This window comes from Melozone crissalis, unplaced genomic scaffold (assembly GCF_028551555.1).
Source record: "Melozone crissalis strain CALT ecotype California unplaced genomic scaffold, PUWL_Pcris_2 ptg000032l_1, whole genome shotgun sequence".
Lineage (NCBI taxonomy): Eukaryota > Metazoa > Chordata > Aves > Passeriformes > Passerellidae > Melozone > Melozone crissalis.
This window is the reverse complement of record NW_026535810.1, coordinates 981341-1006587: the sequence shown is the minus strand read 5'-3', so window position 1 is coordinate 1006587 and position 25247 is coordinate 981341. Positions and strand designations below refer to the sequence as shown.

Genomic DNA, 25247 nt, shown 5'->3' with positions numbered 1-25247 from the left:
TGAATAATTCTGGTTCTTTTCCCTGAACTGAACATCCAGGTGGATAATTCTGGTTCTTTTCCCTGAATATCAAGGTGGATAATTCTGATTCTTTCCCCTGGAATGAACATCCAGGTGGATAATTCTGGTTCTTTGTCCTTGGAGTGACCATCAGGGTGGATAATTCTGGTTCTTTTCCCTGAACTGAACATCCAGGTGGATAATTCTGGTTCTTTCCCTGAATATCAAGGTGGATAATTCTGGTTCTTTTCCCCTGAACATCCAGGTGGATAATTCTGGTTCTTTCCCTGAATATCAAGGTGGATAATTCTGGTTCTTTTCCCCTGAACATCCAGGTGGATAATTCTGTTTTTTTATTTTCTCTGGAGTGAACATCCAGGTGGATAATTCTGGTTCTTTTCCCCTGAACATCCAGGTGGATAATTCTGGTTCTTTTTCCCTGGAATGAACATCCAGGTGGATAATTCTGGTTCTTTTCCCTGAACATCAAGGTGAATAATTCTGGTTCTTTTCCCCTGAGTGACCATCAAAGTGGATAATTCCGTCTCTTGCTGACCCAGGTGCCTCCTGTAACCCTGCAGCCACTAATTCCCTAAAGCTCTGAATTATCTTCATCCCTTTTTCTCCACTGAGCTTTGAATTTTGTGCTTTCAGGTGTTTGGGTTCAGAGTGGGCATCAGGAGGAGTTTTGAAAGGAAATGAACAATTGCAAGTTGTGCTGAGTGTGAGCTCTGCCTTTTGGTCACTTTTGCCCCATCTGTTTTCATAAATTTCCTTAATTCCATAGAATTTCAGCCTGCTTTGGGTTTGGGTTGGACCTTAAATCCCATCCCACTGTCCCAGGGGGCTCCAAACCCATCCAGCCTGGCCTTGGACACTGCCACAGCTCCAGGGGCAGCCCCAGCTGCTCTGGGAATTCCATCCCAGCCTCTCCCCACCCTCACAGGGAGGAATTTCTTCCCAAAATCCCCTGTGGCTTCACACAGCTGCCTCTTGGTGGAGGATTCTGTGTTTGGAACAGAACCGAACATTTTCACGCAAGAAAAAAAAGTGATTTTTTTTAATGTCATTTCAATCATTTCTTCTTTTGGACAACGCCAAAGAGATGTTAGAAGAAGAGAATTTGAAGCATTTAGTTTTTATCCCTTGAAGCATTCTGAAAGCCTGGCAGTCTGGAATAGCCACTGACATTTTTTTTTTCAGAGCTTTATTTTTGCCTGGACTTGCCAGAAGGTCCCCATGGCCGTGGTATATTTAGCTGTACGTGCTGCCATGACTTAGCAAAATCCCAATTCCAGCCTGATTTCTGCTTTTTCACCCAGGCTTTGAAGGAATTCTGGAGAAAACAGGTCTGGAGATGCATGCAGGGTTCCAGGGATGGGAATTCCATCCTGAGGTTCTCCCCTGGAGCCCATCCTGCCTGGGGCCCGTCAGGGTTTAAGTCCAAGGACTATTTTTAGTGAGCCAAAAAACAAACATTCCTTTAGATTAGTGCTGGTCAAAGGGAAACTCCTGCAGAAAGCAGCCTGGGGATGGGATTTGTGCTGGGACTGAGGGGTTTGATAGGCACAGGAGGTTCCTGGCTGCTTCTGCAATCTCTGTTTTAACCCTCCCTGCCCTTGTGCTGTTCTGGTTCCTTTCTGGAATTCTGGTTGCTCCCGGTTCCTTTGTTTGATTTGGTCTGATGGTTCTGGTTCCTTTCTGGAAGTCTGATTGCTCTTTTAATTTCTCTGATCCAATTTTTTTGGGAGGAGAGTCCTGATTCAAGGTCTGGGCAGTGCTGGTCAAAGGGAAACTCCTGCAGAAAGCTCTGGGGATGGGATTTGTGCTGGGACTGAGGGGTTTGATAGGCTCAGGAGGTTCCTGGCTGCTTCTGCAATCTTTATTTTAACCCTCCCTGCCCTCGTGTTGTTCTGGTTCCTTTCTGGAATTATGATTGCTCCCTTAATTTCTCTGATTTGTGCTGGGGCTGAGGTGAGATTTTCCTGCTGAGGGGTTTGATAGGCACAGGAGGTTCCTGGCTGCTTCTGCAATCTTTATTTTAACCCTCCCTGCCCTTGTGCTGCTCTGGTTCCTTTCTGGAATTCTGGTTGCTCCTGGTTCCTTTGTTTGATTTGGTCTGATGGTTCTGGTTCCTTTCTGGAAGTCTGTTCCTGCTCTCTGATTGTTCATTTAATTTCTCTGATCCTTTTTTTTTTGGGAGGAAAGTCCTGATTCAAGGTCTGGGCAATGCTGGGAAAGGCAAACTCCTGCAGAAAGCTCTGGGGATGGGATTTGTGCTGGGGCTGAGGTGAGAATTTGATAGGCACAGGAGGTTCCTGGCTGCTTCTGCAATCTCTGTTTTAACCCTCCCTGCCCTTGTGCTGCTCTGGTTCCTTTCTGGAGGTCTGTTCCTGCTCTCTGATTGCTCCTTTAATTTCTCTGATCCTTTTTTTGGATCAGAGAATTTGATTGAATTCCCCTGATTCAAGGTCTGGGAAAGGCTTTGGATCTGTAACTGAGGGGAAAAGGAATCACGTCTCTTTTTCCCCATGAATAATTCCTCTGTGTTCCTCCTCCACGATTTCCTCCATCTCCTAATCAATCAATTAATCAATTTAATTAGTTAAATTAAATCTGCTCCTGTCCCGGATGTGCAGGTGCTGCTCTCCCAGCCTTGGGAATGTCTGTCCCCACCCACAGTGGCTCCAGAGTCACCTGGAGATGGGAGGGGACAGCCCTGGGAGAGCTGGGAATGGCAGAAGCTCAGTTTAATTAGCAGCTAATTGGGCTGAGAGCTGCCAGGGGCTGCTTTCTGCTCAGGATTTGTGATGTTCCTGCTGGGAGGTGATAAAAGGGTCTGGGGGGGAGCAGCACTTGTGCTGGATTTCGTTTTGGGGTGGGAGTTTGAGAGTTCCCACTTCAGCACCCTGCTCTGGTGTCTGGGATAATTCAGAATGAAACTGGGATTGGGAGCACAGCCTGTGACTCTGAAATCCTGGGGTTTGGTGTTCCTCAATCCCCAGATTTCCATCACCAAATGGAGCACTCAAAGGCTCACTTTGTGACAGCACACTGGATTTTCTCACTGGGTTTCATGTTAAGTTGTGGTGGGATTGGGTCCATGCTCAGGGACAGGATATTTGGGAAATGATGGATCCATGCTCAAGGACAGGATATTTGGGATTGGATCCATGCTCAGGGGCAGGATATTTGGGATGTGATGGATCCATGGATCCATGCTCAGGTACAGGATATTTAGGATATCATGGATCCATGCTCAGGGACAGGATATTTGGGAAATGATGGATCCATGCTCAAGGACAGGATATTTGGGATTGGATCCATGCTCAGGTACAGGGTATTTGGGGTGTGATGGGATATTTGGGGTGTGATGGATCCATGCTCAGGTACAGGACATTTGGGATGTGATAGGATTGGATCCATGCTCAGGTACAGGATATTTGGGATATCATGGATCCATTCTCAGGTACAGGATATTTGGGGTGTGATGGGATTGGATCCATGCTCAGGTACAGGGTATTTGGAATTGGATCCATGCTCAGGTATAGGATATTTGGGAAGTGATGGATCCATGCTCAGGGATAGGACATTTGGGGTGTGATGGGATTGGATCCATGCTCAGGGACAGGATATTTGGGATGGGGTTGGATCCATGCTCAGGTATAGGATATTTGGGGTTTGGTGGGATTGGATCCATGCTCAGGGACAGGACATTTGGGGTGTGATGGGATTGGATCCATGCTCAGGGACAGAATATTTGGGATGGGATTGGATCCATGCTCAGGTTTAGGACATTTGGGAAGTGATGGATCCATGCTCAGGTACAGGATATTTGGGGTTGGATCCATGCTCAGGAACAGAATATTTGGGATGTGATGGGACTGGATTCATGCTTAGGGACAGGATATTTGTGGTGGGATTGGATCCTTTCTCAGGTACAGGTGTTTTGGGGTTTGATGGATCCATGCTCAGGTACAGGATATTTGGGAAGTGATGGATCCATGCTCAGGTACAGGATATTTGGGATGGGCTTGGATCCATGCTCAGATACAGGATATTTGGGATGAGATCCATGCTCAGGTACAGGATATTTGGGGTGGGATTGGATCCATGCTCGGGTACAGGGTATTTGGGATGGGATTGGTTTCATGCTCAGGTACAGGATATTTGGGAGGTGCTGGATTTTCCCCATGGCAAGACAATACTAAATCTGGCAAGACAATATCAAATCTTAGAATTGTTTTTATTTCTATTTTTCATGTGAGCCTTTTCTCCCTGTTTCCCTTGGGACCTCCTTGGTGCACCAGGTGTTGTCCCTGGATTTGGGGGGATCCCAGAACCAGCTCTGCCCTCATTGCTTGGCACAGCACTGAGCTTTCCCAGCACTATCCCTCCTCCTTGTGCAACACCAAACATCTCAACTCCCTTTAATCCGTTCTTGGTGGTTTAAAAATCAGCCCTGTTTGTCCCAGAGCTCCTGAGGGCTGGGAGAACATTCTGGGGCACCTTTTCCATCACAGAAACCAACCCTGCTGCACCTTCCACCTCTGTTTGGTGGATATTTGTGCTGCTGGACCCTTCTTCCTCTCCTTGGCCAGATGTTTGGTCTGTGAAACCTCCCAGTTTTGTTGTGTGCTGAGGGAGCCTCTCCACTCAGTGCCAGCTCACATCCTGATTATCATTTACTTCCCTGGAACAGCTGCAAATCTCAGTTTCTATTTCATCTCTCAATTTACAGACCATCCTTGCACTGTGCTCTAAAATATTTTGATTTTCTGTGATGCAGAAACTGGAAAGCTGCAGCACAAAGTTTATCTGCTAGGAATTTCCTGGAATATCTGGAAACATCCTCATGAACCAACCACTTTTTCCCTGAGGTAAATCAGGGTTTGTTGCCTTGATTTGGGGCTAAATTTTGCCTTTTTTTTTTTTTTTTGTGTTTGCAGATGTTCTCAAACAACGATGAAGCTGCAATCAACAAGAAACTGCCCAAAGAGCTGCTGCTTCGGTGAGTCCTCCCTGGACACCGGTGGGTTGGTATTTCCATCCAGGATTTTGCTGCTCTGCTCCCAAATCATGAGCTTGGATCAGGTCACTCCCAAAGCCAGAGCCAAACAGAGGCAGGTCAAAGGTCTGTGTCAGCAGTTTGGGCTAAATCTGGGAATTCTGGGTCCTTCTCTTGTCCTGCTGGGAGGGAAAATTCCTAAATAAACCCCTGGGGAATGGGGAGGGAGAGGAGGGTGAAAATATCCAGGGAAGGTGGGAAAGGATGGAGGGAAAAATCTGGAGGATGGAGGGAAAGTGGGAAAGGATTTTGGAAAAAGGTGGGAAAAGATCCAAGGTAAATCCTGGAGGATGGAGGGAAAGGATTTTGGGAAAGGGTGGGAAAAGATGCTGGGTAAATCCTGGAGGATGGAGGGAAAGGATTTTGGGAAAGGGTGGGAAAAGATTCAGGGTAAATCCTGGAGGATGGAGGGAAAGCAGGAGGAAATTTAAGGAAGTTGGAAGAGGATGTGGGAAAAACAGGAAAGGGTTTTGGGGAAGGATCCAGGGAAGGTGGGAAAGGATAGATGGAAAAATCTGGAGGATGGAGGGAAAGTGGGAAAGGATTTTGGGAAAAGATGAGAAAGGATCCAGGGAATGTGGGAAAGGATAGTGGGTAAATCCTGGAGGGAAAAGTGGGAAAGGATTTTTGGGAAAAGGTGGGAAAGAATTCAGGGAATGTGGGAAAAGATCCAGGGTAAGTCCTGGAGGATGGAGGGAAAGCAGGAGGAAATTTAAGGAAGTTGGGAGAGGATGTGGGAAAAGATCAGGGAATGTGGGAAATGATTTAGGGAAAGTGGAAGAGGATGGGAAAAGGTGGAAATGGTGGAGGGAAAGGGTTGGGAAAGGCAGGAAAAATGGGGAAAGGGTTTTGGGAAAGTGGGAAAAAATCCAGGAAGTTCCAAGAGTTTCCCCCCATTCCTGAGAAAATTCAGTTGTGGGGTTTTCAGTGCTGGGTTGATTTGCTTGGTTGTCTGTTTGGTGAATGGAGGAGTGAGGATCCTCTCATTAATGCTCCTGGTGGGGATGGGCTGATGTGGAGAGCAGGATTCTGCTTCTCTGAGGGCTTCAGTTGAAAATAAAAGTGAATCCCTCTGCTCCAGTTCCACTCAAGTGGAATTTGCCCCATCCCTCGTCAACAGGAGCCAGATGTTCAACTCCTGGCTGGATGGCAAACACCAAATAGATCAGACTTGGTGGATTTTTAGGGTTTGAAAGTCCTTTAAGGTCTCTGTGGATAATTCTGCCCTGTTAACAAACACCAAACAGACCAGACTTGGTGGATTTTTAGGGTTTGAAAGTCCTTTAAGGTCTCTGTGGATATTTCTGCCCTGTGGGAAGCAGGAGGGGAGTGTGGGGTGATTGTCCCTCATTTTGGGCTCTGGAAGCAGAGCTGAGTTTCAGTGCTTTGAGCTCAGGTGTTGGGCTGGAAATGGGGAAAGCAGAGGCAGGAGAAGTTTGAATTATTAACAGCAACAACATTTCTTACACTGCAGGAAACTGGTTCTGTCAACACTCAGTGACAGTGAGGTGTGTGGGGAGGGGAGTGTGACCCAGGGAAATGCTGCTGCCTCACTTCTGCAATGAAAGGAGCAGGGAGAAGGGATGACTGTTTAATTTTCAGTGCTTCCCCTGGAAGGGTATTTACCACCTGGTTCCATTGGCATTTCCCACCTGATCCCGTGGGTATTTCCCACCTGATCCCCACATGGGCATTTCTCACCTGATTCCATTGGCATTTCCCACCTGATCCCATTGGCATTTCCCACCTGATCCCGTGGGCATTTCCCACCTGATCCCGTGGGCATTTCCCACCCGATCCCGTGGGCATTTCCCACCCGGTTCCATTGGCATTTCCCACCTGGTTCCATGGGCATTTCCCACCTGCTTCCATTGGCATTTCGCACCTGATCCCGTGGGCATTTCCCACCTGGTTCCATGGGCATTTCCCACCTGATCCCATTGGCATTTCCCACCCGGTTCCATTGGCATTTCCCACCTGGTTCCGTTGGCATTTCCCACCTGATCCCATTGGCATTTCCCACCCGGTTCCATTGGCATTTCCCACCTGATCCCGTGGGCATTTCCCACCCGATCCCGTGGGCATTTCCCACCTGGTTCCATGGGCATTTCCCACCTGCTTCCATTGGCATTTCCCACCTGATCCCATGGGCATTTCCCACCTGGTTCCATTGGCATTTCCCACCCGATCCCGTGGGCATTTCCCACCCAATCCCATTGTGTCCTGGAAATATCTGTGCCTGTTGTGTCCTGGAAATATCTGTGTCCTCCTGTCCCTGGTCATCCCAACCTGCTGGAGAGCAGGGAATTGTTCAGGATCTGGTGGAACCAAGGGGAAATCAGGAGTTGATAAATGTTTAAAGCTCATAAGTGATGGTTTGGAGAGCTGCAATTCACTGTTAGCATACTGTGCAAATTAATTACTGTGCATTGACAGTGCAGCCTTTGAAAGAGAAGCTTGGATGGGTTTTGTGCAGGGATCTCCTGTAAATGGGTGGCACTGTGTGCAGGACAAAGGCTGGTGTGTTTGGGCACTGCTCTGTGAAGTGCTGTCCCTGCTCTGGCCACTCTCAGCCAGCCTCGGGGTCCCCTGGGTGTGGAGTGAAAGCTGCACTTAGGCACAATAAAGAGGAGGAGGAGGATGTGTAAGAGGAGAAGAGCAGCTTTTGTTATCCCTAAAAATCAGGGATGGGCCAGGAGGGTGGTGCTGTGATGTGTCTGGGGTCAGCAGTGACAATCCTGTTGTGTCCCACCTGCAGTGGGGACATTGTCCTGCATATGCAGAAAGGATTTCATCAGGGTGAGCAGGTCACAGAATCCTGGGATGGTTTGGGCTGGAAGGGACTTTAGGGCCTGTCTGGTTCCACCTTCCATGAGCAGGGACACCTCCCACTGTCCCAGGCTGCTCCAAGCCCTGCCCAGCCTGGCACTGGGCACTGCCAGGGATGGGACAGCCCCAGCATGGTGACCAGTCCATGTCCTGGCACTGCTGCACCTGCAGTGGTGACACCTCTGGAGGTGGCTGGACCTTCGCACACACACAGCAATGAGCCAGAGCAGCAAAAAGCAGAATTCCCTGGGAAATGAATCCGTGCTCCCTGCTGGCTCCAGCTGTGGTTGTGTCCCCAGAGTGACATCCTGTGACCGTGATCACGGGGGTCTGAGGATGAGGGAAGAGATGAGGATCTGACTCCATGTTTCAGAAGGTTTGATTTATTATTTTATCATATATATTATATTAAAACTGTAGTGAAACAATAGAAGAAGGGATTTTATCAGAAGGCTGGCTAAGAATAGAATAGGGAAGAATGATAACAGAGGTTTGTGGCTCGGACTCTCTGAGCCAGCTCACTGTGATTGGCCATTAATTATGAACAACCACATGAGACCAATCCCAGATGCACCTGTTGCATTCCACAGCAGCAGATAACCATTGTTTACATTTTGTTCCTGAGGCCTCTCGGCTTCTCAGGAGGAAAAATCCCAAGGAAAGGATTTTCCATAAAACATGTTTATGACAACATCCTCTTCCTTTTCCCTGCATTTCCACTGCTGTTGGAGAGCTGCTTTCCCTCCCTGAGCCTGGCAGCCACCCCCAGCCCCAATTTCCCTGGCAGAGGTGTCTGTGCTGCCCTCCTGGAGCAGCTGGCACTGCCAGTGCTGCCCAGCTCCTGCCTGGCCCCAGCAGGATCATCCTGCAGGAATTCAGCCCTTCCTGCTGGCTCACAGGCAGGGCAGGCACTTTGCAGCTCTCTCCTGGCCTGAGCAGCTTTAACTCCGTGCCCAGCCCATGCCCAGGCCTGGCACTGCCATGCCCACATTCTGATTCACCCCTTGTGCCCGTGGGCAGCTCTGAGCTGGCAGCAGAGCCGTGGTGTCCGTGCCCCTGCCCAGCCCGTGGGAGCAGGGCTGAACTGGGAATGAACTGGGATTGAACTGGGATGGTGGGAGGGGTTTGCTGGCACAAACTGGTGTTGGTAATTTTAGAAAGCTGAAGGTCTAAGCTGGCTCACCTCAGAGCCTGCAGGGATTTCAGGAGAGTCCTGACCCTAATCTCATTAGAGCAGCAGTGGGAAAGTGAGGAGTCCTAGAAACCCCTGAGTGGATTAAGAGGTTGAAACCTGCAAATTGCTCAAAGTGAGTGTGTTTTACCCAAATTGTGCAGAGCTGAGCTGTTCAGACAAAATCAAACTCATAGGGAGTCCCTTTGCAGTGAGAGAATTTAATCTGCTGCAATTCCAGATTTAATTCCTGTTTGGGAAGCTCAGCCTGCCTTCATCTGTGATCAGTGTTTGGTGATAAAGTTAATTTTATGGATTATTTTCTCCACTAAGAATAAAAATATGTAAAAGGGCTCACCAGGCAGCTGTGAGCAGGACAGGAATCATGTTTGGGTGCAAAAATAAATGTTCCAAACCTGCAAATTGCTCAAAGTGAGGGTGTGTTACCCAAATTGTGCAGAGCTGAGCTGTTCAGACAAAATCAAACTCATAGGGAGTCCCTTTGCAGTGAGAGAATTTAATCTGCTGCAATTCCAGATTTAATTCCTGTTTGGGGAGCTCAGTCTTTTCCCCCAGTATTGGTGTTTCTGAAGGGTTTTTCCATCCCTGCTTCTCAGCATGCTCGTGGCTGGCATCATTTGTCTTCTCTTTTGGGTGGCCTTCAAGTTGAAAATATTAAATTACAATATTAAAGCACACTATGGTTGAACTCTTGTATTATCTTTGCAAAACCTCCAGATTTAGAATTGTTCCCAAAGGGAACGAGACCTTGATGCCCTCCCACCCTCCCCTTGACCTCGTCTGTTTTGGGACACCATTGTTTGAGTGACCAGAACCCATCAAATGCCATTGAAACCCCATTGAATTTTATCCATTATTGATGGCTTGGTGCAGACTGGGAGCTTTCCATGGGCTGGAGCTTCCTGCATGCCCAGCTGTGGGGTGTGATGGGCAATCCTGGCAGTCCCAGCTGTGTCATTCCTTTGTCCCAGTAATAGCCCAGCAGTCCTGGGGTGTGCCCTGGCCCAGGGTGGCACTCAGGAGTGACCACAGTGTCATTGTCATAGTCCCTCCTGGCCGAGCACAGCTGGCTCTGCCCTTGTGGGAATGTAAAATACCTTTAGTATCAATGTTCTCATAAATAATCCGCATTTACTCTCCATCCTTTTCCCCCAATTTTGGTGTTTCTGAAGGGCTTTTTCCATCCCTGCTTCTCAGGGTGCTCAGCATTTGTCTCTCTTTCAGGTGGTCTTCAATTTGAAGATATTAAATTAAAATATTAAAGGCCAGTGTCATTGTCCCTCCTGGCTGGTGTCATTGTCCCTCCTGACCAAGCACAGCTGGCTCTGCCACTTGTGGGAGTGTAAAATACCTTTAGTATCAATGTTCTCATAAATAATCCACATTTACTCTCCATCCTTTTCCCTCAATATTGGTGTTTCTGAAGGGTTTTTCCATCCCTGCTTCTCAGGATTCTTGTGGCTGACAACATTTGCCTTCTCTTTTAGGTGGTCTTCAATTTGAAGATATTAAATTAAAATATTAAAGCCCAGTGTCATTGTCCCTCCTGGCCAAGCACAGCTGGCTCTGCCTCTTGTGGGAGTGCAAAATCCCTTTAGCAGCATCAATGTTCTCATGAATAATCTGCATTTACTCTCCATCCTTTTCCCTCAATATTGGTGTTTCTGAAGGGTTTTTCCATCCCTGCTTCTCAGGATTCTTGTGGCTGACAGCATTTGCCTTCTCTTTCAGGTGGCCTTCAAGTTGAAAATATTAAAATATTAAAGCCCAGTGTCATTGTCCCTCCTGGCCAAGCACAGCTGGCTCTGCCACTTATGGAAGTGCAAAATACTTTCAGCATCAATGTTCTCATAAATAATCCGCATTTACTCTCCATCCTTTTCCCTCAATTTTGGTGTTTCTGAAGGGCTTTTTCCATCCCTGCTTCTCAGGGTACTCAGCATTTGTCTCTCTTTCAGGTGGTCTTCAATTTGAAGATATTAAATTAAAATATTAAAGGCCAGTGTCATTGTCCCTCCTGGCTGGTGTCATTGTCCCTCCTGACCAAGCACAGCTGGCTCTGCCTCTTGTGGGAGTGCAAAATACCTTTAGCATCAATGTTCTCATGAATAATCTGCATTTACTCTCCATCCTTTTCCCTCAATATTGGTGTCTCTGAAGGGTTTTTCCGTCCCTGCTTCTCAGGATTCTCAACATTTGACTTCCCTTTCAGATGGCCTTCAAGTTGAAAATATTAAATTAAAATTTTAAAGCAGAGTATCATTGTCCCTCCTGGCTGGTGTCATTGTCCCTCCTGGCTGAGCACAGCTGGCTCTACCCTTGTGGGAATGTAAAATACCTTTAGCATCAATGTTCTCATAAATAATCTGCATTTACCCTCCATCCTTTTCCCCCAATTTTGGTGTTTCTGAAGGGCTTTTTCCATCCCTGCTTCTCAGGGTGCTCAGCATTTGTCTCTCTTTCAGGTGGTCTTCAAGTTGAAAATATTAAATTAAAATATTAAAGGCCAGTGTCATTGTCCCTCCTGGCCAAGCACAGCTGGCTCTGCCTCTTGTGAGAGTGCAAAATCCCTTTAGCAGCATCAATGTTCTCATGAATAATCTGCATTTACTCTCCATCCTTTTCCCTCAATATTGGTGTTTCTGAAGGGTTTTTCCATCCCTGCTTCTCAGGATTCTTGTGGCTGACAGCATTTGCCTTCTCTTTCAGGTGGCCTTCAAGTTGAAAATATTAAAATATTAAAGCCCAGTGTCATTGTCCCTCCTGGCCAAGCACAGCTGACTCTGCCTCTTGTGGGAGTGCAAAATACCTTTAGCATCAATGTTCTCATAAATAATCTGCATTTATCCTCCATCCTTTTCCCCCAGTTTTGGTGTTTCTGAAGGGCTTTTTCCATCCCTGCTTCTCAGGGTGCTCAGCATTTGTCTCTCTTTCAGGTGGTCTTCAAGTTGTAAATATTAAATTAAAATATTAAAGGCCAGTGTCATTGTTCCTCCTGGCCAAGCACAGCTGGCTCTGCCTCTTGTGAGAGTGCAAAATCCCTTTAGCAGCATCAATGTTCTCATGAATAATCTGCATTTACCCTCCATCCTTTTCCCCCAGTTTTGGTGTTTCTGAAGGGCTTTTTCCATCCCTGCTTCTCAGGATTCTTGTGGCTGACAGCATTTGCCTTCTCTTTCAGGTGGCCTCCAAGTTGAAAATATTAAAATATTAAAGCCCAGTGTCATTGTCCCTCCTGGCCGAGCACAGCTGGCTCTGCCCTTGTGGAAGTGCAGAATCCTGGCATGGTTTGGGCTGGGAGGGATTAAAGCCCATCCACTCCCAGCCCTGCCACTGTCCCAGGTGGCTCCAAGCCCCAGGGATCCAGGGGCAGCCACAGCTTCTCTGGGAAACCCATCCCAGCCCTCCCCACGCTCTCAGGGAGGGATTCCTTCCCAATATCCCACCCAGCCTTGCCCTGTGGCACTTGAACCCCTTTCCCCCTGTCCTGGCACTGCAGGGCCTTGGAAATGTCCCCCGTCCATCCTTCCTGTCCCCCTTCAGGTGTTGGCAGTCACAATTGGGTCACCCTCTGCTTCTGGTGCCCAGGCTGGGCAATGCCAGCAGGGCTGGGATCACTCTGGGAACCAGGAATGATCTGGGCACCGAAACCGGTCTGGAGTGAGTGATGGGGGATTGGCAGTGCCCACAGTGAGGGATGGCATTGCTCATTTCTGAGAACTGGTCATGAGGGATGGCAGTGCCCTGATCCAGAGCTGGGAATGAGAGATGGCACTGCCCATTTCTGGAAGCTGGGAATGAGGGATGGCCCTGCCCTAATCCTAGAGCTGGTCATGAGGGACAGCAGTGCCCACAGTGAGGGATGGCAGTGCCCTGATCCAGAGCTGGGGATGAGGCATGGCACTGCCCTGATCCAGAGCTGGGAATGAGGCATGGCACTGCCCTGATCCTGGAGCAGGTAATGAGGGATGGCACTGCCCATTTCTGGGAGCTGGTAGTGAGAGATGACTGTGCCCACAACGAGGGATGGCACTGTCCTGATCCAGAGCTGGGAATGAGGCATGGCACTGCCCACTTTTGGGAGCTGGTAGTGAGGGATGGCCCTGCCCTGATCCCAGAGCTGGTAATGAGGATGGCACTGCCTGCTTTTGGGAGCTGGTAGTGAGGTGAGTGAGGTGAGGTAGTGAGTGAGCTGGCACTGCCCTAATCCCAGAGCTGGTAGTGAGGATGGCATAGCCTGCAATGAGGGATGGCACTGCCCATTTCTGGGAGTTGGTAGTGAGGTGAGTGAGGTGAGGTAGTGAGTGAGCTGGCACTGCCCTGATTCCAGAGCTGGAAATGAGGGATGGCACTGCCCTGATCCTGGAGCTGGTAGTGAGGATGGCACAGCCTGCAATGAGGGATGGCACTGCCCATTTCTGGCAGCTGGTGCTGAAGTTGTTGGGAGTGTTTAGTTCCTCCTGTGCAGAGTCAGAGCCAGCCCAGGGCCCTGCTGGTGCTCCATGCCCTGGGGGCTCCTGCCGGGCTCACTGGGGTGAGCAGTCAGTGCTGTGGGGCAGGAGCCACTCCAGGCTGGGAGCTTTCTGTCCCCAGAGCTGTGGGGCAGGAGCCACTCCAGGCTGGGAGGTTTCTGTCCCCAGAGCTGTGGGGCAGGAGCCACTCCCGGCTGGGAGGTTTCTGTCCCCAGAGCTGTGGGGCAGGAGCCACTCCCGGCTGGGAGGTTTCTGTCCCCAGTCCCTCCATGGCCGTGTTTTGTTTCCATTTGGGAACTGCTGCCTCTGCACTTCCTTTCACAGTTCAGCTTTCAGCCAAATCACAAAGAACTTTTGCTGTCCCAGTCCTTTTTTTTTTTTTCCTCCCCCTCTTTTGTTTTCCACATCCCTTTATGTTTTAAATATCAATAACCTATAAAGTGTCTCTTATTTCTATTCCAGAATTTTCTCTTTCCTGGATGTGGTCACTCTGTGTCGTTGTGCTCAAGTTTCCAGGGTAAGAACCTTCCTCCTTCCTGGTGGATTTTAACAGGATGTTGCATTTGGGTGACAATCCTCCCTGCCCAGGGAGCTTTGTGCCACTCAGCTGAGGTTATTTAGTGTCCCTTGGAAGTCCTGGAAAATTCCCACAGCTCCAGTGAGGGGGAATTCCAAGCTGGAGCAGCATTTTCCAGTGTCCCAGGTACAAAGGGCAGGGGCCTGATGTTTTGCCCAGAACTCTCCCCTCATTCTGGATTTTGCTCCCTGCAACATGGGATGAGCCCAAAATGCCATCCTCTGGGTTTTGGTGGAAATTTTAATTCACAGAGATGCTGCACAGTCAATGAAAGTTCATTTTCTCCTTGGGTGTAGTTGGAGTAAGGATGGAAATAAAGTGAGGGGTTGTAATTGGATTAATCCAGCTTGGATTATTTGCTTGGGAGGGGAATTCCTCCAGCTGGACTGGAAGGTTCAGTTTTCTGGAGCTGCCATATTTATTCAGATTTATTTCTTTTCCCTGCCAGTGTCTGGTGACTGCCAGGGTGGTGATCCAGGCAAGGTGTTGGGGTGCTGTCACCATCCTGCCTGGGTGACACCTGCACAAACCCATCAATCCTGGCTCCAAACCTCAGCCACCACTGATTTAATTCTCTAAGCACATTGGAATTAAAAGAAAAAAAAGCTTGAACATTGTTAATTGCATTAAAAACTTGCTCTGTGTGGTGTCTGGGCATTGCAGTTGTCGCTGGGTTGTGCAGGGAAGGAGCTCCCAGCTGAAACCCAGCACAGCAGTGTTGGCAGAACGGGCTCTCAGGGATCCTTTGCCAATGTCAGGGTGTTCTCCTGGCCTGTCCCAGCCCCTGTTCCGTGGCACAGCACGGGCAGTTCCTGCAGGGATGTGCAGGAAGGTTCTGGAACGTTCCCTGCGCTGCCCATGGAATGATGCAGCCACTGGGGCGTTCCCCACTGCTTTTCTCTGGCCGTGCCCAGACCTTCAAACAAACATCAGCAGTGAGGTTTAAACCCCAGAAAACTCAATTAATGCTCAGTTTTGTCATCTGTTGTAACTCTGCACTAACTCCTGCTCAAAAACTGCTGCTCTGTGGGATTTGGGGTGGAAAATCCCCCCTGTGTTTACCCCTGGCTCCTGCCCAGTGCTGCCTCCTGGTTATTAAAAACTCCCCTTGTTTACCTTGATGGTGTAAATGAAACTTTAAATTCACCTGAGGACGCAGCAACCAACTCTGAGATCCTGCTTCTCCTTTGGAGCAGGAACCACGGGAGATTTTGGTGATTTAAACCAAACCCAGACCCTGTGGGGACTCACCTGTGCCCAGGTGTCCTCTGAGGTGCTGGGGAGGAAATTCCAGCCAGGAATGTGAAATTCCTGCACCTCCCAAGGGAATAGAAGCAGCCAGGGCACCTCTTCCCTGGCTGGGGGACTCAAAATTCTGAATTTTAAGGGCACCAAGCTCCTGGTGCCTGCAATTACCTGTAGCTTCCCCACTTGGGACAGAATATTATTTCTCAAAGGAACAAACTATGACTAGGTCCCCACTGATCTTTTTTTTAATTTTTTTTTCATATTAACCACACATTTACATTTTTTTTCCCCTGATAAAGGCATGGAATGTTCTGGCCCTGGATGGCAGTAACTGGCAGCGAATTGACCTGTTTGATTTCCAGAGGGATATTGAGGTATAATTAAGTGACATACAAACTCGTTTTTTTCTTGTTCAAATGCAATTACACTCTAGAATGGATTAATACTCCCAGTGTAACCCTTTCTGCCTTCCCTGGAGATAGAAATCATTAATTTCAGTTCTTCAGCTTGAGGGAGTTTTTAAAGCAATCCATTCAGCTTTTGAAAATGGACAGAATTCTGTATTCCTAGCAAGATTTAAGGGTTGTAATGGAAGGAAAGTAGTTTTTGTCTGTTCTGAAAACAGAAATTAGTAGAAAAAGTACTTTTTTGGGGGAAAACTGCTGCTTGTATGGAAGAGAATTTAAGCTATTGCTCCTTGCACCATGAGGACTGAATGTGTGTCGAATCATGGCCTAAAATATTTGTAACTTTAATATCAAAAATTGAAATTGAAGTGAAGATGATTTGGGAAGGAGTTTCTGGTGCAAATATTCTCCAGTGGTTTTGCCCTTTGGTCCCAGGGGAAAGGTAAATCCTGGCTGTAATGGGGTCTTTGGGTCCAGATTTGAAATTCAAAATGTGTTTTTAATTTCTGGATCTCTGGAGGCACAAATGGTTGAATCCCTTTTCCTGCAGGGGCAGAACTCATGGGCTGGTTCTGCTCAGAAACTGGAACTTATTCATTAGCTGTGCTTGGAAATCTGGGTTGTAGCTCCTCTCACCTCCCTTGGGGAGTCTGTGAGCTTGGAGAGTCCGTCCAGGAGCTCCAAAACGGAGAAAATTCCTCAAAATGCTTTATCTGATTTACTTTAGGTGATTTCTCCTTGTCTCTCCGTCTTCAGAAGCTGAATCATTCTCCCTCCCTCCCACATTTTTCTCCCCTCAGCACCTTTTTCCCCTCAAATAACAAATTGTTGTCAACCTGCAGAACGTTCTGGGGGTTCTCAGGTGGCTGCTGTGTCTCCCCAGGGCCGGGTGGTGGAGAACATCTCCAAGAGATGTGGGGGATTCCTGCAGAAGCTGAGCCTGCGCGGCTGCCAGGGAGTGGGGGACAACGCCCTTAAGGTGAGGGGCTGAAAATCCTGAATTTCCTCATTTATCTCTGAATGAATGGGGAGAATTCACCCCCACTTTGGGTCTGAGACACTCAGGATGTCAGACCTGGAGAGCAGTGGCAGAGATTATTCATTTCTCATTTAATTCATTTTTTTTATTATTTTATTAGTAATTTTTAACATTTAATTTGTGGTTTTTTAGCATTTCATTTATTGGAGTTTTAGCTAAAAATGAAATTGTAAATATATAAAAATAAAATTAAAATAAGTTAAATTTATAAAGATATCACTACATTTCTATATAAATATATAAACATATAAATGCATCAATATATAAAATATATTTATATATAAATATATAAATATGGGGCTGAAAATCCTGAATTTCCACATTTATCTCTGAATAAATGGGGAGAATTCACCCCCACTTTGGGTCTGAGACACTCAGGATGTCAGAACCTGGAGAGCAATGGCAAAGGTTATTCATTTCTCATTTAATTATTTTTTTTATTATTTTATTAATATTTTTTAGCATTTAATTTGTCATTTTTTAGCATTTAATTTATTGGAGTTTTAGCTAAAAATTAAATTGTAAATATATAAAAATAAAATTCAAATAAATTAAATTTATAAAGATATCACTACATTTATATATAAATATATAAATGCATCAATATATAAATATATTTATATATAAAATATGGGGCTGAAAATCCTGAATTTCCACATATATCTCTGAATAAATGGGGAAAATTCACCCCCCACTTTGGGTCTGAGACACTCAGGATGTCAGAACCTGGAGAGCAGTGGCAGAGATTATTCATTTCTCATTTAATTCATTTTTTTTATTATTTTATTAGTAATTTTTAACATTTAATTTGTGGTTTTTTAGCATTTAATTTATTGGAGTTTTAGCTAAAAATTAAATTGTAAATATATAAAAATAAAATTAAAATAAGTTAAATTTATAAAGATATCACTACATTTCTATATAAATATGTAAATATATAAATATACAAATATATAAATAAATATGTACATATATAAATATATAAATAAATATGTACACATATAAATATATAAATATACACATATATAAATATATAAATATACAAATGTATAAATATATAAACATTAACATAAATAAAACTAGAACAAAATAATATATTGACATATAAATATATAAACATTAATATAATAGAAATGAACTATAATCAAATAATATATTGAATAATAAATATAATGAATTAGTATAAATACTATAGATACATCAAGAAATAAAAATATATTAATTGCTGTAAGTAAATAAGTATATTTATAAGTATATATAATTATATAAGTATATATATAAAATATATAAACTTATATATAAGTACATATTTTATATATAAATATATAAACTTATATACAAGTATACATTATATAAGTATATATAAATATAAATATATTAATTACTATAAGTAAATTAAAATTGACTACATTAATAAACTAATAAATATAATTAATTAATAGAAATATTATAAATATATCACTAAATTTAAATATATAAGTATATACCTAAAAATATATTAACATTTATTAATAAAAATAAACACTATTAGCAGAAATTACTAAACTAAATAATAAATATAATTAATTAATAGAAGTATTATAAATATGTCACTAAATTTGATTTTAACATTTTCCTCTAGATTTTCTTCTTTCTTGATTATTTTCTTTATCTTAATTCTGATTTCCATCCTGATTTCCATCCTGATTTTCTTCTTGATTTTCTTGATTCCTTTCTTCTTCCTTGACTCTTTTGATTTCCTTGGTTTTCTTCTTGATTTCCTTCTTGATTTTCTGTTTCCTCCTTGAATCAGCTTTGCAAAACTTTATTCCGACGTGTTACAAACCACCAGGAATTCCCAATTTTTGTTTTCCCTTTCCCTCACCCCAGGACCTTTGCCCAGAACTGCAGGAACATCGAAGTGTTGAACCTCAATGGTTGTACCAAGATCACGGACGCGTGAGTCAAAACTCTTCCTTGGGTGCCAAAAAACCCAGGCCTGGGAGTGGGAGAGGTTTTCCATGGAATCATGGAATGGTTTGGGTTGGGAGGACCTTAAATCCCATTAATTCCCCTGTCAGGATCCCTGTCAGGGGGTCATTAATCCCATTAATGACCCCTGCCATGGCATGGACACCTTCCACCATCCCAGGCTGCTCCAAACCCCATCCAGTCTGTCCTTGGCACTGCCAGGGATCCAGGGGCTGCCACAGCTGCTCTGGGCACCTGTGCTGGGTTTCCACCTCCATCCTCCCCCACCCTGCCCATCCCATGGGATTTCTGTGGTCTGACATGAATCCATTGCAGGAATTGTCCCCCTGTGTCTCTTCCAGCACCTGCACCAGCCTCAGCAAGTTCTGCTCCAAACTCAGGCACCTGGATTTGGCTTCTTGCACCTCCATCACCAACCTGTCCCTGAAAGCACTCAGGTAGGAGCTGGCAGCAGGGATTTTTCCATGGAATTTTGGAACCATTAAGGCTGGAAAAGACCTCTGAGATCCTCCAGCCATCCCAGCATTCCCTCTGGAGCTGGGCTCTGCCTGGTGTGCCCTGCTGGCTCCCAGAAATGGGATCAGCAGAGCTTCTGGCTTGGAGCAGGATTTCTCCTGAGGCTTTCCCTGTGTGTCCCTGTGTCCCCCAGCGAGGGATGCCCGCTGCTGGAACAGCTCATCATCTCCTGGTGTGACCAAGTGACCAAGGACGGGATCCAGGCGCTGGTGCGGGGCTGCGGGGGGCTCCGGGCCCTGTCCCTCAAGGGCTGCACCCAGGTACAGCTGGAAAGGTGACAGTGGGCACAAATGGGGTGTCCTGCTGCTCCTCAGGGTGTGGGCATGGAAATTCAGGGCTTTGGGTTATTCCCTTCTCCAAAATCCCCATGCTGTTGGAGATCACGTGCTGGCGTGGAAGTTTTTCAGTAGCCCCGAGGAGTGGGACGGGGAATAAATCACTTGTGGAGCTGGAGAATCTTTTTATCCCAATTTTCCTTTTGCCACTGATCTTTTGGACGAGGTCACTGTGATCCATGGGCAGATCTGGGCTCAGGGGGTTTCATGGCAGTCCTTTGCTCTGGCTGCTCTGCTCCTGATGTGATAAAAAGCAGGAACACTCCTGGTGCTGCTGCTCCTGTGCTGCATTTCCCTCCTCCCCAGAGGAAATCCCCATTCCCTGCTGTCCCAGCTTCAATTCCTGGATCCCAGTGCTCCCAATTCCCATCCCTGTGCTTTCTTTTCCAGCTGGAGGACGAGGCCCTCAAGTTCATTGGTGCCCACTGTCCCGAGCTGGTGACCCTGAACCTGCAGACCTGCCTGGTGAGTGGCGCTGCCCAGGATTCCCTCATGGAATGTTCTCCATCCCCTGCCCACAGGGCACTGGGCACCAGCAGCTCCTTGGTGGCCCTTCAAGGGCACTGAGCCCCACACCTTTGCTGGGTCAGGGGTGTTTCTCTCTTCCCTCTGAGCTTTTCTGTGGGATGAGCTGGAAAAATCCTTCCCATCAGGCTGGGGTGGTGCTGCCAGGACTCTCCTCTGGTCCCTCTGCAGAGCTGAACCTACAAAGGCACTTCTCCTGTGCACAGAAAGGCCCTCAAGCAGCTCTGCAGTGCCAAAAATGTGTGTTTATGCCAAAAAATAGATTTATTTTTTGGCATAAACACGCATTTTTGGCGTGGGCTCTCTGTCTGTGCCGTTAGAGTCCGACAGAGGGAGCGGCATGGATGGACCTGCTGTGTCCAGGGGTGGGATTGAATGGAGCCCCATGTCCAGGGATAGGGATTGACAGACTCCCTGTGCCCAGGGGCAGGGATGGACAGACTCCCTGTGTCCAGGAACACAGATGGACAGACTCCCTGTATCTTTCCAAGCAGGAATTAGAAAGCCTTACAAGACTCCCAGCACCTTCCCCCATCCCTCACTGGGTCCAGCTCCAAAACATTTCCCTCCAAATCCCTTCCCTGATATTCCCAAATCCAGCAAGGTTTCTGCTGCTTCTCCATAACAATTTTGGTCAAAACATTCCCGTAACAATTTTGGGGTGAAACATTCCCATAACAATTTTTGGGTCGAAACACTTCCGTAACAATTTCTGGGCCAAAACGAGCCGGAATTTGGAACTGGGAGAGGCAAATCCAACCTGGATTGAGGCAGCTGTGCTTTCCCTGGCAGCAAATCACAGATGATGGGCTCATCACCATCTGCAGGGGCTGCCACAAGCTGCAGTCCTGTGTGCTTCTGGCTGCTCCAACATCACTGATGCCATCCTCAACGCCCTGGGACAGAACTGCCCACGCCTCCGGTGAGTTCTAACACCACTTCCCCCATGGAACACACTCAGCAGAGGCTCCAGGTGGTCCCTGAGCCATTTCACCCCCTAAAGGTTTTCCAATTCTGAGCTTTTTTCCAGGTGGTTGTGATTTTTGGGTTGTCCCCAAATTTTTGGGGTTTAAAAGAGCTCCCAGCGTGGTGCCCACAAGCTCCCGTGTGTGTCCATGAAGGAAGTTTGGGATTGGGTGAAGCTTTCCAGAGGGGCAGAAACTCAACCAGGACAAATCCCACCCCAAATTCCAGATGAGGAATTCCAGTTTTCAGCTTTTGTTTTCTACCTCTGCTGGTCAGGATTGAAGGCACTTGGGATGATGGTTCAGGTTCAAACTCAGGGGTTTATTAATTATTATCAATGTCACAGTCTCACAGCAGTGAGTTCTGCAGTCTCTCATTAACCAGGCACAAAATGGCCAACAATCTCTGGTTACAAGGTCTTTTAAGGCTAAAATATCCAATTAAGAAACACCTAAATTATTTTCCCTTTTAACCCAATAACTGCTCACTCAAAGTCTGCAATGTGGAGTTTTCTCTCCAATTACAAAATACCACCCAAACCCATGGAGAGGAAGGAAGAAGAAGGCAAAGAGGAACAACCTGCCTCCTCCCTAAAACCTCCATCTTGCTTCATATTTATTTCAAATTAAGAACTGACACCTAGATTATTTTCCCTTTTAACCCAGTAACTGATGACTCAAAGTCTGCACTGTGGATTTTTCTGTCCAGTTACAACATACCACCCAAACCCATGGAGAAGAAGGAGGAAGAAGAACCTGTCTCCACCCTAAAACCTCCATCTTGCTTCATATTTATTTCAAATTAAGAACTGACACCTAGATTATTTTCCCTTTTAACCCAGTAACTGATCACTCAAAGTCTGCACTGTGGATTTTTCTGTCCAGTTACAAAATACCACCCAAACCCATGGAGAAGAAGGAAGAAGAACAACCTGCCTCCTCCCTAAAACCTCCATCTTGCTTCATATTTATTACTATATTCTAAAACCCCAAACTCTAATTTTCCACCCTGTGCTGTTACACACTTCTAACCAACTCCACACCACAATCCCAGTGCTATCAATGAATTTTGGCATCTTTCTCCACAGCCTCAGGTCAAATGCAGTGTTCTGTGTGTTTGTCAGCCCAGAAAATGTAAAATTCTCAGCATCCAGAACTCCAGAGCAGAGCTTCTGCCTCGGAGCAGGATTTCCCCTGAGGCAAATGAGCTTCCCATGTGTGTCCAGCATGGAAAGAGCTCCAACATCAGAACTCCTTCCCATGGAGGTGTCAGATCCCAGAGCAGCTCCATGGGGACGTGGGGTGTCCCTGACACATCCCTGTGTCCCCTGGGCATGGGGTGGGACTGGGGGGGTCTCCTGAGGTCATTCCCAGCCCTTTCCTGGCCTCTGGGGGCTCCCCCATGGTTCTTTCCTTGTGTCCTGCAGAATATTGGAGGTGGCGCGGTGTTCGCAGCTGACCGACGTGGGCTTCACCACCCTGGCCAGGGTAAGGGCCCTGCTCCTCCTCCTCCTTCCCCTCCTGCTTTTCCTTCCTTTTCATGGCAGAAAAACACCCCAGGAGGTTTGGGGAAACTTCGAATTTAGTTGGAAGCTTAAGGTCCAAAAATTGAATTTTATGGGATCTTTGGCATCGTCCTGGCTCGCGCACCTGGGAGGGTTTGTATCCAAACAAGAGGAAATGTTAAATATTTTAGTTATAAACTTTGCTGGTTTGTCTAAATTTAAATCCCTTTACTCTCCATGATTAAAAAATCCCTTAAATGAGTGAAATTTCCTTTATTATCCTTCAGAAACTTTGTAAACTTTCCTTCCAGTTGTGATGTTTCATGGAGAAACACTTTAATTTTTAAAGCAAACTATCTTTGTGGTGGTTAATCCATATTTATATTTGTATCTATAATTTATATTTATAATTATACTTTATAGTTGTATTTATGTTTATATTTTTATATTTTCATATAATTTATATATTTATTATTCTGTTTTATACTGTGTATATTTGTATATTTATATTTAATTTTGATTTTTATATTTGATTGTGTGTTTAGATTTATATCTATTGCTTTTCTATATTTGTATTTATAATATTACATTTAATTATACTATTATATTTACAACATAATGTATTTCTATTATTTATTATATTTATAATTTTTATATATTCCTATTTGCTGTCTGGACTTCACACTCACTGTGGATGTTTGGAATTTTCTTTACTCTAGAATTGCCATGAGCTTGAAAAAATGGATCTGGAAGAGTGTGTCCAGGTAGGAATGCCACCTCAGGCTGTTTCTCTTGCTGCAGTGTGGAAAATTGGTGGAAAATTAAAGAGATTTTCTCCAAATCAGGATTTAATGTGGAATCCTGAGCGGGAAGAGTGGCTGGATTTGGAGAGGAAAATGTTGGGAATGAGGTTTTATCCTTGGTTTGGATTCCATGGGAACGCTGCTGTAAATAAGAAATATTTAATAGTGAGAGATCCTGGGTCAAAGAATGGATTTGTGAGAGAAAAATCCCAGATTTTTGAGGGAAAACCCCAGAGAAAAATCTTATCTTGCTAAAAATAATGGAAAACTATGGGGAAAATTGTGAAACAGCAATGATTGAAATGAAACTGAAGCTGAAGCATTTTTAGGGAAAAGGGTGGAATTGACTCAAAATTCCATGAAAAAACCTCCAAGCCCAAGGGAATGGGATTGGGATTCTGGAAACAGCTGGACCCCTGTCCTAGGCAGAAATTTGGGATATAAATAGGGAATGACACCAGCCCAGGCAGGAAGGGATTGGGAATGAACCCTAAAAAGGGAGAAGCAAAGCTCAGCCAGGGCACAAATCCATCCCAGGCAGCTCCTGTGGGGTTGGGATTGGGAATCTTTGTGGGAATTCCTTCTTTCTGAAGAAAACCAGGAACTGGGCAGGGCACAAATCCATCCCAGGCAGCTCCTGGGGGAGTTTGGGATTGGGAATCTTTGTGGGAATTCCTTCTTCCTGAAGAAAATCAGGGCAGGGCACAAATCCATCCCAGGCAGCTCCTCTGGGGGTTTGGGATTGGGAATCTTTGTGGGAATTCCTTCTTCCTGAAGAAAACCAGGAGCTGGGCAATCTGTAGGGTGTTCAGAGGGAATCTGAGCCTTCCTTGTCCTTCTAGAAGAACATTTGGGGGCTGATTTCAGCCCCTTAAGGAAGTTAAAAACAATCCAGGGATGCCTCTGCATCCCAGTTCTCCAAGGGCAGGAGGAGATTTCCATGAGGATTCCTGAGAGGCTGTGGGGAAATCTTAAGGATTAGGGAAAATCCTGCAGTTTTGCTTTGGTAGAAAGGCAAAAAAACCCCAAATCCTTGTGCCCAGCACCAAAATGAAAGGGTTTTTCCTTCTCTTCCAGATTACAGACAGCACACTAATCCAGCTTTCCATACACTGTCCACGGCTGCAGGTCCTGGTGAGTATCCCAGGGGGCACTTCCAGCATTTCCTTCCTCCAAACAAAAGGATTTTAAACACTCCCTGACTTCACAGTTGGAAGAATTCTGCTGCAGACCTGACCCTGAGGAACCTCTTACCCCATCCCTGCTGCTTGCAGGAATCCCACCCACAGGAAAGGGGCTGTGGGGATTGTCCCAGGAGCAGAATTCCAGGTGGGATCTGTCTGCAGAGGAGCTGTCAGTCTGTCTGTGGGACAGGAACCTGCTCAGTGCCTCTGGGAAGCTTTTGGGGCTGAAACTCTGGGAATTTGGAGTGCTCAGTGCATCTGGGAAGCTTTTGGGTCTGAAACTCTGGGAGTTTGGAGTGCTCAGTGCCTCTGGGAAGCTTTTGGGTCTGAAACTCTGGGAATTTGGAGTGCTCAGTGCATCTGGGAAGCTTTTGGGGCTGAAACTCTGGGAATTTGGAGTGCTCAGTGCTTTTGGGAAGCCTTTAGGGCTGAATCTCTGGGAATTTGGAGTGCTCAGTGCCTTTGGGAAGCTTTTGGGGCTGAATCTCTGGGAATTTGGAGTGCTCAATGCCTCTGGGAAGCTTTTGGGGCTGAACATCTGGGAATTTGGAGTGCTCAGTGTCCCTGGGAAGCCTTTGGGGCTGAAACTCTGGGAGTTTGGAATGCTCAGT

The 25247-nt window shown here is 46.1% G+C and overlaps 1 protein-coding gene across 1 annotated transcript in view; it reads left to right on the top strand.

Annotated features, from left to right (window-relative positions):
* FBXL20 (F-box and leucine rich repeat protein 20) overlaps positions 1–25247 on the top strand; it is a 40822-nt gene that overhangs the window by 12628 nt on the left and 2947 nt on the right. The window contains 13 exon segments of the mRNA XM_054281450.1: positions 4950–5011; positions 14024–14078; positions 15686–15760; positions 16677–16768; positions 18699–18770; positions 19145–19240; positions 19453–19579; positions 20045–20119; positions 20972–21023; positions 21026–21101; positions 22572–22632; positions 23369–23413; positions 24530–24586. Coding sequence (XP_054137425.1) covers positions 4950–5011; positions 14024–14078; positions 15686–15760; positions 16677–16768; positions 18699–18770; positions 19145–19240; positions 19453–19579; positions 20045–20119; positions 20972–21023; positions 21026–21101; positions 22572–22632; positions 23369–23413; positions 24530–24586 — 945 coding nt within the window.